Raw genomic sequence first — 18,273 nt, 5'->3', positions numbered from 1 at the left:
CTGAAACTGAGCGCTTCTACTGCAAAGGGACTGGTCAACGGAAGTGGAACCACCCCAAGTATTTGGCGGATAAGGAGGATGGCAAAGTGAAAGGTATATTTGATATACATGTTATTGATGTGTACCTTACTAATGCTTCTACTAGCACCTGGGTATTTGATACTGGTTCTGTTGCTCATATTTGCAACACGAAATAGGGGCAACGGATTAAACGAGGATCGGCTAAGGACGAGGTGACAATGCACGTGGGAAATGGTTCCAAGGTCGATGTGATCGTCGTCGGCACGCTACCTCTACATATACCTTCGGTATTAGTTTTAGACCTAAATAATTGTTATTTGGTGCCAGCGTTGAGCATGAATATTATATCTGGATCTTGTTTGATGCGAGACGGCTATTCATTTAAATCAAAGAATAATGGTTGTTCTATTTATATGAGTAATACCTTTTATGGTCATGCACCCTTGCTGAGTGGTCTATTTTTGTTAAATCTCGATCGTGATGATACACATGTTCATAATATTGAAACCAAAAGATGCAAAGTTGATAATGATAGTGCAAATTATTTGTGGCACTGCCGTTTAGGTCATATCAGTGTAAAGCACATGAAGAAACTCCATGCTGATGGGCTTTTGGAATCACTTGATTATGAATCACTTGGTGCTTGCAAACCATGCCTCATGGGCAAGATGACTAAAACTCCATTCTCCGTAACAATGGAACGAGCTACTGACTTATTGGAAATAATACATACTAATGTATGCGGTCCAATGAGTGTTGAGGCTCGTGGCGGGTATAGTTATTTTCTTACCTTCACAGATGATTTGAGCAGATATGGTTATATCTACTTAATGAAGCATAAGTCTGAAACATTTGAGAAGTTCAAAGAATTTCAGAGTGAAGTGGAAAATCATCATAACAAGAAAATAAAGTTTCTACGATCTGATCATGGAGGCGAATATTTGAGTTATGAGTTTGGTCTTCATTTGAAACAATGTGGAATAGTTTCACAACTTACGCCACCTGGAACACCATAGTGAAATGGTGTGTCCGAACGTTGTAACCATACTTTATTGGATATGGTGCGATCTATGATGTCTCTTACTGATTTACCGCTATCGTTTTGGGATTATGCTTTAGAGACGGTCGCATTCACTTTAAATAGGGCACCATCAAAATCCGTTGAGACGACGCCTTATGAACTGTGGTTTGGCAAGAAACCAAAGTTGTCGTTTCTCAAAGTTTGGGGCTGCGATGCTTATGTGAAAAAGCTTAAACCTGATAAGCTCAAACCCAAATTGGAGAAGTGCGTCTTCATAGGATACCCAAAGGAAACTGTTGGGGTACACTTTCTATCACAAATCCGAAGGCAAGATATTTGTTGCCAAGAATGGATCCTTTCTAGAGAAGGAGTTTCTCTCGAAAAAAGTGAGTGGGAGGAAATTAGAACTTGATGAGGTAATTGTACCTTCTCCCGAATTGGAAAGTAGTTCATCACAAAAATCAGTTACAGTGATTCCGACACCAATTAGTGAGGAAGGTAATGATGATGATCATGAAACTTCAGATCAAGTTACTACAGAACCTCATAGGTCTTCCAGAGTACGGTCCGCACCAGAGTGGTACGGTAATCCTGTTCTGGAAGTCATGTTACTAGACCATGGTGAACCTACGAACTATGAGGAAGAGATGATGAGCCCAGATTCCACAAAATGGCTTGAGGCCATGAAATCTGAGATGGATCCATGTATGAGAACAAAGTGTGGACTTTGGTGGATTTGCCCGATGATCGACAAGCCATAGAAAATAAATGGATCTTCAAGAATAAGACTGATGCTGACGGTAATGTTACTGTCTACAAAGCTCAACTTGTCGGGAAAGGTTTTCGACAAGTTCAAGGAGTTGACTACGATGAGACTTTCTCACCTATAGTGATGCTTAAGTCTGTCTTACTCATGTTAGCAATTGCCGCATTTTATGATTATGAAATTTGGCAGATGGATGTCAAAATTGCATTTCTGAATGGATTTCTGGAAGAAGAGTTGTATATGATGCAACCAGAAGGTTTTGTCGATCCAAATGGTGCTAATAAAGTGTGCAAGCTTCAACGATCCATTTATGGACTGGTGCAAGAGCCTCTCGGAGTTGGAATAAATGCTTTGACAGTGTGATCAAAGCATATGGTTTTATACAGACTTTTGGAGAAGCCTGTATTTACAATAAAGTGAGTGGGAGCTTTGTAGCATTTCTAATATTATATGTGGATGACATATTGTTGATTGGAAATAATATAGAATTTCTGGATAGCATAAAGGGATACTTGAATAAGAGTTTTTCAGTGAAAGACCTCGGTGAAACTACTTACATATTGGGCATCAAGATCTATAGAGATAGATCAAGACGCTTAATTGGACTTTCACAAAGCATATACCTTGATAAAGTTTTGAAGAATTTCAAAATGGATCAGTCAAATAAAGGATTCTTGCTTGTGTTACAAGGTGTGAAGTTGAGTCAGACTCAATTCCCGACCACTTCAGAAGATAGAGAGAAAATGAAAGTCATTCCCTATGCTTCAGCCATAGGTTCTATCACGTATGCAATGTTTTGTACCAGACCTGATGTGTGCCTTGCTATAAGCATAGCAGGGAGGTACCAAAGTAATCCCGGAGTTGAGCACTGGATAGCGGTCAAGAACATCCTGAAATACCTGAAAAGGACTAAGGATATGTTTCTCATTTATGGAGGTGACAAAGAGCTCGTCGTAAATGGTTACGTCGATGCAAGCTTTGACACTGATCTGGATGATTCTAAGTCGCAATCCGGATACGTACTTTTATTGAATGGTGGAGCTGTCAATTGGTGCAGTTCCAAGCAAAGCGTCGTGGCGGGATCTATGTGTGAAGCAGAGTACATAGCTGCTTCGGAAGCAGCAAATGAAGGAGTCTTGATGAAGGAGTTCATATCCGGTCTAGGTGTCATACCTAGTGCATCGGGTCCAATGAAAATCTTTTGTAACAATACTGGTGCAATTGCCTTGGCGAAGGAATCTAGATTTCACAAAAGAACCAAGCACATCAAGATATGCTTCAATTCCATCCGTCATCAAGTGTCGGAGGGAGACATAGAGATATGCAAGATACATACGGATCTAAATGTTGCAGACCCATTGACTAAGCCTCTTCCACGAGCAAAACAAGATCAACACCAAAACTCCATCGGTGTTAAAATCATTACTTTGTAATCTAGATTATTGACTCTAGTGCAAGTGGGAGACTGAAAGGAAATATGCCCTAGTGGCAATAATAAAGTTATTGTTTATTTCCTTATTTCATGATAAATGTTTATTATTCATGCTAGAAGTGTATTAACTGGAAACTTAGTACATGTGTGAATACATAGACAAAACATAGTGTCCCGAGTATGCCTCTACTTGACTAGCTCGTTAATCAAAGATGGTTATGTTTCCTAACCATAGACATGTGTTGTCATTTGATAAATGGGATCACATCATTAGGAGAATAATGTGATGTACATGACCCATCTGTTAGCTTAGCATTATGATCGTTACAGTTTCATTGGTACTGCTTTCTTCATGACTTATACATGTTCCTCAGACTATGAGATTATGCAACTCCCGAATACTGGAGGAACACCTTGTGTGCTACCAAACGTCACAACGTAACTGGGTGATCATAAAGGTGCTCTACAGGTGTCTCCGAAGGTGTTTGTTGGGTTGGCATAGATCGAGATTAGGATTTGTCACTCCGTGTTTCGGAGAGGTATCTCTGGGCCCTCTCGGTAATGCTCATCACTATAAGCCTTGCAAGAAATGTGACTAATGAGTTAGTTGCGGGATGAAACATTACAAAACGAGTAAAGAGACTTGCTGGTAATGAGATTGAACTAGGTATGATGATACCGACAATCGAATCTCGGGCAAGTAACATACCGATGACAAAGGGTACAACGTATGTTGTTATACGGTTTGACCGGTAAAGATCTTTGTAGAATATGTAGGAGCCAATATGAGCATCCAGGTTCCGCTATTGGTTATTGACCAGAGATGTGTCTCGGTCATGTCTACATAGTTCTCGAACCAGTAGGGTCCGCATGCTTAACGTTCGATGACGATTTGTATTATGAGTTATGTGTTTTTGATGACCGAAGTTTGTTCAGAGTCCTGGATGAGATCACGGACATGACGAGGAGTCTCGAAATGGTCGAGACATAAAGATTGATATATTGGACTATGTTCTTCGGACACCAGAAGTGTTTCGAGTGGTTTCCGGTAAAAACGGAGTGCCAGAGGGGTTACCGGAAACCCCAGGGGAACTAATGGGCCACCATGGGCCTTAGTGGAGAGAGAGGAGGGCCGCTAGGGCAAGCCGCGCCCCCCCTAGCAGTTCGAATTGTACAAGGGAAGGGGGGGCGGCGCCCCCCTTTCCTACTTCCTCTCCCTCTCCTTCCTTCCCCCTCTCTTCCTTGTGGAGGAATCCTACTAGGACTCCCTCTCCTTGGGCATGCCCCTAGGGCCGGCCGGCCTCCCCCTCTCCTCCTTTATATACGGGGGCAGGGGGAACCCTAGAATACACCAAGTCTTCTCTTAGCCGTGTGTGGTGCCCCCTCCACAGTTACACACCTCGATCATATCGCCGTAGTGCTTAGGCGAAGCCCTGTGCTAGTAACATCATCATCACCATCACCGCGCCGTCATGCTGACGGAACTCACCGTCGTCCTCAATTGGATCAAGAGCACGAGGGACGTCATCGAGCTGAACGTGTGCTGAACGCGGAGGTGCCGTACGTTCGGTACTTGGATCGGTTGGATCGTGAAGAAGTTCGACTACATCAACCGCGTTACTAAACACTTTCGCTTTCGATCTACGAGGGTACGTGGACACACTCTCCCCTCTCTTTGCTATGCATCTCCTAGATAGATCTTGCGTGATCGTAGGATTTTTTTGAAATTACTGCATTCCCCAATAGTTGGAACATTCGCTTTGATGAAGTGATCAAAGCGTTTGGGTTTATACAGACTTATGGAGAAGCCTGTATTTACAAGAAAGTGAGTGGGAGCTCTGTAGCATTTCTCATATTATATGTGGATGACATACTATTGATGGGAAATGATATAGAACTTTTGGAAAGCATAAAGGCCTACTTGAATAAGTATTTTTCAATGAAGGACCTTGGAGAAGCTGCTTACATATTAGGCATCAAGATCTATAGAGATAGATCAAGACGCCTCATTGGACTTTCACAAAGCACATACCTTGACAAGATATTGAAGAAGTTCAATATGGATCAGTCCAGAAGGGGTTCTTGCCTGTATTGCAAGGTGTGAGATTGAATGCAGCTCAATGCCCGACCTCGGCAGAAGAAAGAGAAAAGATGAGTGTCATCCCCTATGCCTCAGCCATAGGCTCTATTATGTATGCCATGTTGTGTACCAGACCTGATGTGAACCTTGCCATAAGTTTGGTAGGGAGGTAACAAAGTGATCCCCGAGTGGAACACTGGACCGCGGTCAAGAATATCCTGAAGTACCTGAGAAGGACTAAGGATATGTTTCTCGTTTATGGAGGTGCCAAGGAGCTCGTCGTAAAGGGTTACATCGATGCTAGCTTTGACACAGATCCGGATGACTCTAAGTCACAAACTGGATACGTGTATATTTTGAATGGTGGGGCAGTCAGCTGGTGCAGTTGCAAGCAAAGCATCGTGGCGGGATCTACGTGTGAAGCGGAGTACATAGCTGCTTCGAAAGCAGCGCAGGAAGGAGTCTGGATGAAGGAGTTTATCACCGACCTAGGAGTGATTCCCAATGCGTCAGGCCCGACGACTCTCTTCTGTGAGAACAATTGGAGCTATTGCCATTGCCAAGGAGCCTAGGTTTCATAAGAAGACCAAGCACATCAAGCGCTGCTTCAACTCCATTCGTGAATATATTCAAGATGGAGACATAGATATTTGTAAAGTACATATGGATCTGAATGTCACAGATCCGTTGACTAAACCTCTTCCACGAGCAAAACATGATCAACACCAGAACTCTATGGGTGTTCGATTCATCAAAATGTAACTAGATTAATGACTCTAGTGCAAGTGGGAGACTGTTCGAAATATGCCCTAAAAGCCATAATAAAATGGTTATTATTATATTTCCTTGTTCATGATAATTGTCTATTGTTAATGCTATAATTGAAATAACCGGAAACTGCATTACATGTGTGAATACATAGACCACAACATGTCCCTAGTTAGCCTCTAGTTGACTAGCTCGTTGATTAATAGATGGTTGTTTTTTCCTGACCATGGATATTGGATGTCGTTGATAACGATATCACATCATTAGGAGAATGATGTGATGGACAAGACCCTATCCTAAGCATAGCACAAGATCGTGTAGTTCGTTTGCTAGAGCTTTTCTAATGTCAAGTATTATTTCCTTAGACCATGAGATTGTGCAACTCCCGGATGCCGTAGGAATGCTTTGGGTGTGTCAAATATCACAACGTAACTGGGTGACCATAAAGGTGCACTACAGGTATCTCCGAAAGTGTCTGTTGGGTTGGCATGAATCGAGACTGAGATTTGTCACTCCGTATGACGGAGAGGTATCTCTGGGCCCACTCAGTAATGCATCATCATAATGAGCTCAATGTGACTAAGGAGTTAGCCACGGGATCATGTGTTATGCAACGAGTAAAGATACTTGTCGGTGACTAGATTGAACAAGGTATGGGGATACCGACGATCGAATCTCAGGCAAGTAACATACCAATGGACAAAGGGAATTACATACGGGGTTAATTGAATCCCCGACATCGTGGTTCATCCGATGAGATCATCGTGGAACATGTGGGAGCGAATATGGGTATCCATATTCCGCTATTGGTTATTGTCCGGAGAGGTGTCTCGGTCATGTCTGCATGGTTCCCAAATCCGTAGGGTCTACACACTTAAGGTTCGGTGACGCTATAGTTGTAATGGGAATTGTATGTGGTTACCGAAATTTGTTCGGAGTCCCGGATGAGATCCCAGACGTCACGAGGAGTTCTGGAATGGTCCGGAGGTGAATATTTATATATGGGAAGTCTAGTTTCAGTCGCCAGAAAGGTTTCGGGGGTTATCGGTATTGTACCGGGACCACCGAAAGGGTTCCGGGGGTCCACCGGGTGGGGCCACCTGCCCCGTGGGACCAAATGGGATGAATATGGGTAGGAACCAGCTCCTTAGTGGGCTGGTGCGCCCCCAAGGGGCCCAAGGCGCCTAGGGTTAAAACCCTAGGTGTGGGGGCGCCCCCCACCAACTTGGGGGGCAAGCACCCTCTTGGCCGCCACCCCCCCTCTAGATGCATCTAGCGGGGCCGACCCCCTCTCCCCTTCACCCTATAAATAGAAGGGGATGGCAGGGCAGCCGCACCTCAGCCCCTGGCACCGCCCTCCCCCCTCCTACACCTCCTCCTCCTCCGTTGAGCTTGGCGAAGCTCTGCCGGAGAACCACGAGCTCCACCACCACGCCGTCATGCTGCCGGAGTTCTCCCTCAACTTCTCCTCTCCCCTTGCTAGATCAAGAAGGAGGAGACGTCCCCAGGGTGTACGTGTGTTGAACGCGGAGGTGTCGTCCGTTCGGCGCTAGATCAGATCTTCCGCGATTTAAATCGCCGCGAGTACAACTCCATCAACCGCGTTCCTTGCAATGCTTCCGCTTAGCGATCTTCAAGGGTATGAAGATGCACTCTTTCTATCTCGTTGCTAGCATCTCCTAGATTGATCTTGGTGACACGTAGGATTTTTTTGAATTATTACTATGTTACCCATCAGACTAAACTTTAGAACCACATCTTTGCCATTTATTGATGGGCCTTTTTTAGATTTCAGAAATTCTACATGGGCCTATCCCATTATTTATAACAGCAAGTTTGATAAATGAACATAATAATTTAGAGTTGTGTGCATTCTATGCCCATTTTCTTGGGAGCTTCTACTCCGCGCTTTCAGTACCATCTAATCCAACTAGCGCTTGCAGCAGCGTCTTGTTAAGCCGAGGTTTCGAACTCACGCCTTCGCTTTCTAAAACCACTCGGCTAACCACTACTGGTACCTAGTACTTGTAAGACAGTAGTACCTCAATCTATATTAACGACAAAATTGGATGCGCGGTTCCAAAAACTGAAAGCTCATAGATTAAAAAAAGTTCAAGATTTTTTTTCAAAAAAGAAAAGGCTCACGTATTTAGAAAAGTTCACAAATATTGAAAAAAGTTCATGAAATAAAAAAAGATTACTAATTTTAGAAAAAAACGTGATTTTGAAAAAGTTCACAAAATATAAAAAAGGTTCAAGAAAATTGAATGAAGTTCACTAATTTGAGAAAAAAATTCACGAATTTGAAAACAATTTCTTCAATGTTTTACAAAGTTCATCACATTGAAAAAGGTTCATCATTTTTGAAAAAAGTTCATCAATTATGAAAAAGTTCATCGAAATTGAAAAAAAAAAATCATCGGATTTGAAAAAGTTCATCCAATTGGAAAAAAATTCATTGATTTTGAAAAGGTTTATCAAACTTGAAGCAAAAGTTCACCGGATTTGAAAAAAGTTCACCGTATTGAAAAAGTTCAACGGATTTAAAAAAAAGTTCATTGATTTTGAACAAAATTTCATTGAATTCAATAAAGTTCACCAAATTCGAAAAAAATCAAATTAGAAAAAAGGTCCGGCGAATTTGAAATTTTCTGTTGAAAAAATGATCGCACATTGAAGAAAAAGAAAAAAGTAAAAAAGAGAAGAAAAAGGGAAAGTTTCACAAACAGAAGAGAATAAAAAGGTGGAAAGAAGGTAGATTGCGTAGTCCATCGTGTTGTTGTAGTGGTTACTGCGGTTTGCGTGTACCGAGTGGTCTCGAGTTTGAACCTCGCTCGCGCTCCTTTTTTTTTTTGATCTTTTCCGGGAAAAAAACGTAGAATGGGCCGGCCCAGCTTGGACTGTTGCAGGCGCCTGTTTGCAATTGCACTGTAACGGGAGCCTGCAGCATCAAATAGGAATTGCCCATTTTCTTACTTGGCGCCCTTCGTGCCGGGGGAGCGCCTATTCAGCGCCTTCAGCGCCGCCAAAGGCAGCTGGCGCCTACGGCAGCGCTTGCTGGGCTGGCCCACGAACGCGCACGCAGAAAAAAGGTATTATTACGCGAAAAGACATCCAAAAAAAGTGGCTCCTTGCGATTCGAACTCACGCACTCACGCTCGTCATCGAGGTTGGCCAACCAGTACACCTACTGCCTGCTAGTGATTCATTTCAACGTAGCAGCAGCACTTATTGTACAGCCCGCGCTTAGATATTGACTTATTTGTAAACATTAATAAAAACGTGAATGCATGGAAAAAAATGTGAACGAATTTGGAAAGTTGATGAAAGTGCATAAAAAGGTTGACCAATGTAAAAAAGGTTCATATATTCTTTAAAGTTCATGAAATGAAAAAAAAGTGCAATAATTTTGAAAAAACAGTTCACAACAATGAAAAATGACCATGAGTTTGAAAAAAGTTCATGGATTTCAAAAAAAGTTCACCAAAATTTGGAAAAAGTTCATCAAATTTCAAAAAGTTCATCAGATTTGAAAATAGTTTATCGAATTTCAAAAAAGTTCACCAACTTTTCAAAAAAGTTCATTGGATTTGAAAAATAGTTCATCAATTTTGAAAAAGTTTATCGAATTTGAAAAAAAATCATTGAAATTTAAAAAGATATTATCATATTTGAAAAAGTTCATCGAATTTTAAAAAAAGTTTGTCAATTTAGGAAAAATGTTTACAAATTTTTAATAAGCGCGCATTAAAGAAAACAAAAAGAATTAACAGAAAAGGATAAGGAAAAAGTAAAAGAAAAAAAAACGAATGGAACTAAAGAAGAAGTGAAAAAGAGTACAACGGTTATGTAATTGCAGCGTAGCTTGGTGGTTGGAACGAACAGTTCGCCTCGGATAGGTTGTATGTTCGAATTCCCATCGCTGCATTTTTTGGGGATGGTAAATTACTAGATGGGCCGGTCCAGCGGGGGGCGCTGCAGGCGCCCGTTTGCAGAATGCACATTAACGGCGCCTGCAGCGCCAAATAGGAAATGCCTCGTGCCAGCCGGGGGCGCTGCGGGCGCCCGTTTGCAGAATGCACATTAACGGCGCCTGCAGCGCCAAATAGGAAATGCCTCGTGCCGGTTACAAGCTATTCTACAAACAGGCGCACACCCCCCTTCGGCCTGGGGTTGGCCCATTTATGTTTTTTTGTTTCTTTAAACTTCAAAAAATGTTCGTACGCGGACTTCAACCCCTAGACCTCATATTTCAGTACTAGCTGTGATAGCCAACTGGGACACCTCATAGTTTCGTGTCTACCTGCTGTTTTTTCTATTCTTTGTTGCGCGTCAACTTCTAACCCTGAAAAGAACACTCTGGGTTTTTTGTGGCCTGTTTTTCGTCACTTGTTACTCTTTTTAACTTTTTTTCTTACTTTTCAAAAAATTCTGAAACTTATAAAATTTAAAACTTTCTTCAAATTCGTGAACTTTTTCTTTAAAATCCGTGACTTTTTTTCAATTCTTCATTTTTTTAAATCAATGATTGTTTTTTCAAATTCATGAACTTCTTCTTTAAAATTTATGATCTTTTCTAATTTGTTCACTTCTTTTCAAAATCGATGAAAATTTTCAATTTTGCAAAGTTTTTCATTTTATTATGAACTTTTAAATTTGCATTTTTTTAATTCACAAACTTTTTTCAAATGGATGAACTTTTTTATAAAATCTGTAAACCTTTTTTGATTTCACAATTTTTCTAAAAAATATTAATAAACCGGCCGTTTTTTTATACCAGACCAAGAGCAGAAAAAACGAAAAAAAAAAACTAGCCTGCAAAGAGAGCGGACGAAAAGCTGGAGCGAACGGGGGAAAGGCCAGCGAACTGCTGCATTGCTGTGTCGCGGCCCGCTTGGGCGCTCGTGAGCGCCAGCTCTCCATTCTATGTCTCAAAAAAAAATCTCCATTCTATGATGCAGAGGTCTGAGTATAAACCCTCTTTTTTGGAAAAAAGAATGCATTCCATCATCCAATACTTTACGTTATACTACCAGACGCACTTACAGCCCATGATGCCTTGGCTACAGCAGCAGCATCTTCACTGGATCCTTACATATATGTACAGTATTAATTAAGCCATATTTGGACGCACACTTAATCTGAGATGTCGTCCTGGTTTGGGAATTCAGCTAACTGGGACAGTGAAATAGACGGACCATCTCACGGAACCAGCACTATGTGCAGCTCCCCACGACGGCGATTTCGTCTTTGAGGGACTTCCTCTTGCCCTCGTGCTTGCTCCCAGGTTTTGCAGCCTTTTTCAGTGTCTGCAGCAACATCAGTTAGTAAACCAAACGTAAGAACATAGATAGATACAGGCAGTAAAACCCAATACGCTGACCTTCTTGAGGAGTAGGTCCGTGTGCCTCTCCATCTCCCGGATCTGCTCCATGGTCATGCCGTACCACTCGTCTATCCACGCGAAGCACAGCCGGTGGCACGCCAGAAACAGCGCCCTCTCCCCCTGCACGGTATGGAGCGTCAGCTCTGAGCTTCTCAAGTATTGACGCACGTTCTGCCAAATTCAGATCAAGCGGTGCGCAGTTTGACAAGATATGCAGTGCAGGTACCGCGATGAGGCAGTCTTCGAGCCGTTCGCCCAGGCCCCAGATGGGAGCATCCATGACCACCAGCTTGTATATGGTCATCACGGGACGGCATGAATCCTGAAACGAATGTAACAACCCATGTACAGTCAAACTTGACAGTAGCAGTACACATAGATCTCTGGTTCAGAATCTGCATACCATCCACCCATTCAAAAGAGGGCCTCGGTCCGTCCGTTGGGACTTGAAAGTTGTGAGGTCGACTTTTGGAGCAGTGATCACCTTGCTCCAGTAGTCCCGCGATACTGACGCGATGTCGACGATCTCCACCTCTCTTGCAGCTAGCTGCTGGCTGTTTAGATTGTGCGCCTGGTTGTAGTGCAACCTTAGTGTCGTTTCCTTTCGTCCTAAGGACTGAAAATGACTAGGAGGCAACTGAATGTGCTTACATTTTCAGAGCAGCCGTTGTCAGGTCTTATCACAGTGTCAATCGTCAGTGAACACTTGCTAAAAAGCGGGCACTGCATGATAGTAGCAGATAATCAAGAATAATTAAGTTAGTTTGGGAGTGCTGGATGAACGGAGGTATGTAGGATTCGAAGACATAAGGGTTTCTCTACTTCGTACTACCTTGATCACTGACGAGGGTCAGAGCAGCATCCATGGCAAACATGAAAAGGAAGGGGGATACAAAGTTACAAATGGAACTAGTTTATCAAGAATTGATAAGTGTGTAATTATTGCTAAAATATGATTGATAATTGGTAAAAAAAACAGGCCGTTTCTAACCTGTTCTGCTCTTTGGATACGCGGACCACGAGTCCTCATGCACAGCCAGAGAACTCGCGGATGCAAAGCCCTTCATCCAAGATGGAATTTTGCTGCACACAGTTTTGAAGGGAAATAATTGCTCCTAGTTCATTCAGTAATCTGTTACTCCTTAGCATTGCTAATTACAACCTTTGATTTTTTACGCCTTAGCATTGCATTGCTAATTAACCAATTATTCGCTTCCGGTGCTTTTTCATACCTTTCATGATCATCTAGTAATGGCCTTAATTCTAAATAGGCATACTTTTATGTTTTCTTCTTGAAACAACTTAGGATGTATTATCACTATCCCCGTAAAAAAAAGTATTGTCACTACAAAATCTGTGAAATTTATCATGTCATGAACTAGTATATATACTTACAAAAAACAAAACTAGGTGACTATATATATGTCCTAACCTCTGCAAATGATAAACTTTCGAGGTGAATTGGCCCTCGCCCAGTTTCTCATCCTCAAAAGGGACCTGCTGCAGCACTTCCACGCCCTCCTTGCCATTTGTGTTGTGCTGCTCCATCTTGATGATGGTGTAGCTGAGCCCTATCTCATACTGCAATACAATAATCGACCGGTCACAGCTCAATTACCATCTCACAACAGCAAAACACTAAAAAGAACTTCTGAAATTCTTTCTTTAGTGGTTCTTCGTACCTCCTCCATCGACATAGGCATGATGATTCGGCTTAGTGCAGGATCATAGTCAAGGTCCGGCAAATCGACGAAAGCACGTGAGTAAACAAAATGAAAATAAAAGCAGGAGATCATGTACACAAAGCGGTATTGCATGAACACAAATACTCCCTCCGTTCGGAATTACTTGTCGCAGAAATGGATGTATCTAAACGTATTTTAGTTCTAGATACATTCATTTCCGAGACAAGTAATTCCGAACGGAGGGAGTATCTTTGATAAAAAGGATACAATTCCTTGATCTGAACCATGGCGGAAGCAGTATCGAGATGGTGGCTGGGGGCGGGTTTGGTGTTGGGAGGACGAAGATGAGACCTTTTTCGAAACCGCAAGGAGGAGAACTCTTCTGCCCGTTTCCCAAGAAGACAGTGGAGGAAGAGTCGGGACTCGGTAACAGCTATCCAATTCCTGTTTATACTTCTTCCACTTATGACCCCGAACAGATGCGAAATCTGATAATGGGATAGCACAACTTAAAACTGGAAATTTATGTCAACTTACAGTGGGAATCTGAGGTTTGAGGCGGGCGAATGTGCGAAGGATCCTCTCACGGGCAGGTCTCCATCAACAGGGTTGTGACTTGTAAGGTGGGTAATTTACGCACGTCAGGGGTTGCCTTTATGTAACGTATCTTGCAACTTCTGGAGAAGAAGATGCTGGCAAAATCCGCCTGGCCGCCACTGCAATTGTGCCCACCCCTTTGTATTGCTGTCCCGTGGACCCGGCCAGGGGAAAACACTTGGCCAGGAGGAACCTATGTGGCTTCAAGAAGCACCGTTCCGTCATGCAGATCATGGAGGGTGTTGACTACCTGATCTAACGGATGTTTTTTTAAAAAAAAAAACTCATCTCGCGGACTCGCAGACACATTCCGCAATCACCTCATTGATTCATAAATTCATGGTTTCTTTGTGGGTCGAAAAAGTACCTTGCATGTTGTCCCGATTGCCTTTGAGTGCAAGGCCATCGTCGTGGTCGTGGCTCCAATGGTTCAGATCATACTCGAGCTTCAAGACTTGTGTGCGAACTTTGTGCATCGGTATCCGTGACGCATCCAGACAAGATGGATATTGTTGGGGCCGATGCGGTGGCACCTGCAATTTTCTAAAGACTAGGTGAATGCCCGTGCGTTGCACGGGCACATATATTCTAGTTTTTTTTTGCGAATGAACATATATTCTAGTTGCTTATTACTATTCATGCCGAACATACACCTTTAAGTTCTAATGCCCTTCAGGTAATATTTTCAATCTTTCTACCGCCAAATCAGTTTTCTTCTTATTCCTGTTCTTCCTCCCACTGTCTCCGCCTACAATTCATGCTTGCCACCTACATTGATACGACTTGTTCTTTGAGTCACGAATACCATTCTTCAAAATAAATTTGTCCAAGGAAAAAGCCCTGCGTAACTGAACCCAGAGACTATTGCTGAAGAATTCTTCAAAATAAACCAAATGGCCCATTATACCCAGCATGTAAGGATTATTTGGGTTTGTCTAAATATCACATGTATATTACGAAAAAGTTCATCAACTAAGCATCCGAGGTTACATGTCTACCTAGTTCCAGTAGAGAGAACACAAACTATCATGTTAGTTTTCATCCAAGATATCAACATTATTTATTTCCTGCAAATATATTATTACACACCATAATTTAATTCGAAGTAAAAATATATAATTTTGAATAGACATTAAAACGCATCCGTTTTACTCGCTTTTCAGCATAAGGAGTTTAGGATAACACGATTAGTCCATGGTGACAAAGGAGAAAAATGTTTTTTTGCTCTATTACATGACATGCAGCCGTTAGAAGTAAAATACGGATTGACATCACCTCCATTGCCTTTGAGCGGACGGAAAGGAAGGCCCCAAAAATTGATGGATCTAAGGAGCCAATCTCAGGCTAGCTAATCTGCTGATCATCTCCTTATGATACTACTCGAACAGTAAGTATTTTGTAGCAGAAATGAGAAATATAACTCAGTGAAGGAGCTACAAAGAAAAGGGTGGGCGGACGAAGCTAAAGGACAATACAAATTTAAACCATTTATATAGTGCTCTTCCTCTGTAAAGTAATATAAGACTTTTTAGATTACTAATCTAAAACATCTTGTATTAGTTTATATAGGTAGTATTACAGTAGACGTACACTCAACTGTAAACACAATTGAGTGAATTGTTTATGCTACCAACTGAATTTTTTGTTAAACCATTGTGTCTTTTCATAATCTGCAAGAAACAAGGTCACCGAACAAGATCTTTCATAATTTATTTATGGTAACATAGAAAAATACACAATAACCTAAGTAAAATTTAGGGGAAAGAAATTGGGAATTAACCACAGAAAATTACCTGTGGACAGGATCAGATTCAGAGAAGGAACTATGTTTGTTGGCTTGCCGCTTTGTGTAGCTTGCAAATGATTCAAGGAAAAATGAAGCGGATCAGATTCAGAGAAGGAACTGTGTTGTTGGCTTGCCGCTGCTAGCTGCGTGCGGTTCCGCTCCACGGAATTGAAATGTCAAGCCGCATTGTGGCGTGACTACCCCCCAACATTTACCTTGTTTCAGTGGCTCCACCATCTCCATAGTATGCATGTAACCAGCATGTTTTGACCTTCCGACAGGTCTGGTACTGTGTACTACTTCTTTAGGATCCATGTGGATGTAGTCCTAGCTCTAAACTTCTCCATGGTTTCTTGACTTTCTTGCAGGCTGTCCTTATCTAATCTTTTGCAACACACATACATCATGTCACAATATTCCTGTACGCTCCACGAAGAGTCTCAAAGGGAAAGTATTATGGATTAGCCTCCACAAGAACTGCTGCAGTTGGTTGACATGGTATCGCCCAGTTTCTTTTCTCAGTGATGCTTGTTACCGAGTTGTCACTTGTTGCGGGGGATAGTGACATGTGTAGACAAACCTGCAAAGTGCGAGATTGCTTGGAAATTAAAATGGCATCAGCAGCACCTACTCCAAGTGAAAATAAATTGGACGTTGATCAAGTAGAGGTTGATGCAGGTGGCGTCGTCGCCATGGACGCCCTACAGCAGTAGCTCCTTGCCGTATCACCAGTCGCCACACCCTACATCAACGACCCACAGGCTACAGCACAACAAGAAACATATATGTTCAGAAATCAAGAGTCCATCACGAGATCGACCTCAAGAATGGGGGAACATGCAGGGGAGCATGATTTGGGAGGGAGAGGGAGAAGAATGGGGCGTGGCCGGCGGCCGCATCGACTCAATGTCCACCTGAGGATACGAGCCCGGCGGCGGCAACCTCGGGAGGACATGAACTCTCGCCCAGCCTCTCCTCGATGCAGCAAAATAGCTCCTGGCGGCAACGGTGAATCCTTGGGTGTCGCACAACGGTGACATTGGAGCGTCACTGGCAGGAACTGACGGGGAACGCGCGTCCTTCTGTCGTCAGCCAGATCGTGGAGCCTGTGGCGGCAGCCAGGTCACAGGTGGGATAAGGCAGGGAATCAATTGGCGTCTATTTTTTTAGGAGTGGTTTCCATGTGCAAAATCAACGTGGGAAGGACGGGAAGAAAAATCAATCAAGTAAAAATCAATCGCGCGCGGGTGCGGGAGGGCTTGACGAAACTAACGACCTAAGAGGGGAGACGGAACCTTACGGTTCTTTTAGGTAGTAGAGATAAAAAGGAAGCAAGGGCCAAACGTAAGAAAGGTAGTGCTAACCCTTAGATCAGCCATCTTGAAGTTGAAAACAGATAGAAGCAAAAATATGAAGGGTGACCCTAGAAAAAAAAAAGACACATATGGTTAAATGATGGAGGCTACTCAGCTCTTTGGGTAGTCTTCCTAGTTTTGCATTGTCCATTGTCATTCTCGTTGTGTTTTCCTTCGCTTGCATCTGTCATTGGGTATTTTTGTGTGGAGACCTCCTATACCGCGCTTCAGGCGCCGAATTCCGCTCCTCGCGCTCGTGCATAGCATGTATGGGTTAATACCCAATAACGAGCGAACGCTGGCTTGCCTCGCACGCTCGATCGATGGATTCCTTCGGAAGCGTCTGTTATTCAACCGGTGGATGGTTGACCGTTGACCTGTTCACTTTTCACCAAATATGAAAATAAATCATAAATTTAAAAAAACTCATGAATTTAGAAAAAAGTTAATAAAGTTCCAAAAAAGTGTATTTGGAAAATGTTACAAATTTGAGAAAAAGTTTAGGAACTTGAAAATGTTCGTGAATTTGAAACACTTCATAAATTAGAAAAAGTTTGCGAGTTTTAAAATGTTAACAAATTTCAAAAGAAATCACGGATTTGAAAAGTTGTCAACGGATGTAAAAAACGTTCACGGATTTGCCAAAATTGAGAGCGGGTTTCAAAAAAGTTTGTGAAATTGAAAAAAGTTCATGAAATTGAAAGAAATGTCAGTGAATTTGAAAAATATTTATAAATTTTTAAAATAATTACAAACTTATGAAAAAATGTTCGGAATTTCAAAAATCACCAATTTGTAAAAAATAAAATGAAAAAAGAAAACAAAAATAAAATTAAAACAAAGAAAAAGGGGCCAAAAGCTTCCAAAATTGGCCAAAAAGCAAAATAAAAGCAGAAGTCGTTCGCATTATATAGGCCGACCCAGTAGTCACGAAAGTTATGGCGGGGTCTGAAATGCGTACGGTTACCCAAGTAACAGCAAAATCACTACAAGGGTTATCCTTGCAAATGTCACTCCCCACATTCTCACATGCTGACAAGTGGAGACTGCATATGCGTCACTGTCGCAACCTTGGAGTTTCCCTTTTTTTCATAGACTCATTTATTCAAAATGTTTTCTCTCTTGACCGTGTGTCCAAATACCAAACCATTTTCACCTTTTGATTTCTCGCGTTGAGATCTTTAAAACTAGATCCATGCTAATAGGTTTCAAAGATCTTTCTTCCGCAAAAACCTAAAAACTCCATGAAAAGACAGTAACCGAATAGAAGGAATACCAAAAAATATGGCCACAGAAGAGAACGAATAAACAAAAAAATAGAACCCAAAAGCACGGTTGTGGTTTTCATTTTTTGTAAGCATGGACTTGCTTTTTCC

The 18,273-nt window shown here is 42.1% G+C and overlaps 1 protein-coding gene across 1 annotated transcript; it reads right to left on the bottom strand.

Annotated features, from left to right (window-relative positions):
• Positions 1-11,046: 11,046 nt before the first annotated feature.
• LOC123094929 (phosphatidylinositol transfer protein 2) lies at positions 11,047-13,584 on the bottom strand. The gene is made up of 10 exons (XM_044516794.1): positions 13,427-13,584; positions 13,157-13,187; positions 12,907-13,055; positions 12,466-12,557; positions 12,307-12,314; positions 12,126-12,197; positions 11,878-12,045; positions 11,701-11,796; positions 11,472-11,594; positions 11,047-11,397 (listed from the first exon to the last, which is right to left on the bottom strand). Exons 1-10 carry the CDS (start codon positions 13,444-13,446, stop codon positions 11,305-11,307), a joined length of 852 nt encoding a protein of 283 aa, XP_044372729.1. The 5' UTR covers positions 13,447-13,584; the 3' UTR covers positions 11,047-11,304.
• Positions 13,585-18,273: the final 4,689 nt, after the last annotated feature.

The sequence above is a fragment of the Triticum aestivum genome, chromosome 4B (assembly GCF_018294505.1).
Source record: "Triticum aestivum cultivar Chinese Spring chromosome 4B, IWGSC CS RefSeq v2.1, whole genome shotgun sequence".
Lineage (NCBI taxonomy): Eukaryota > Viridiplantae > Streptophyta > Magnoliopsida > Poales > Poaceae > Triticum > Triticum aestivum.
Note: the sequence above shows the minus strand (reverse complement) of the source record. Positions and strands in the feature narration are given on the sequence as shown.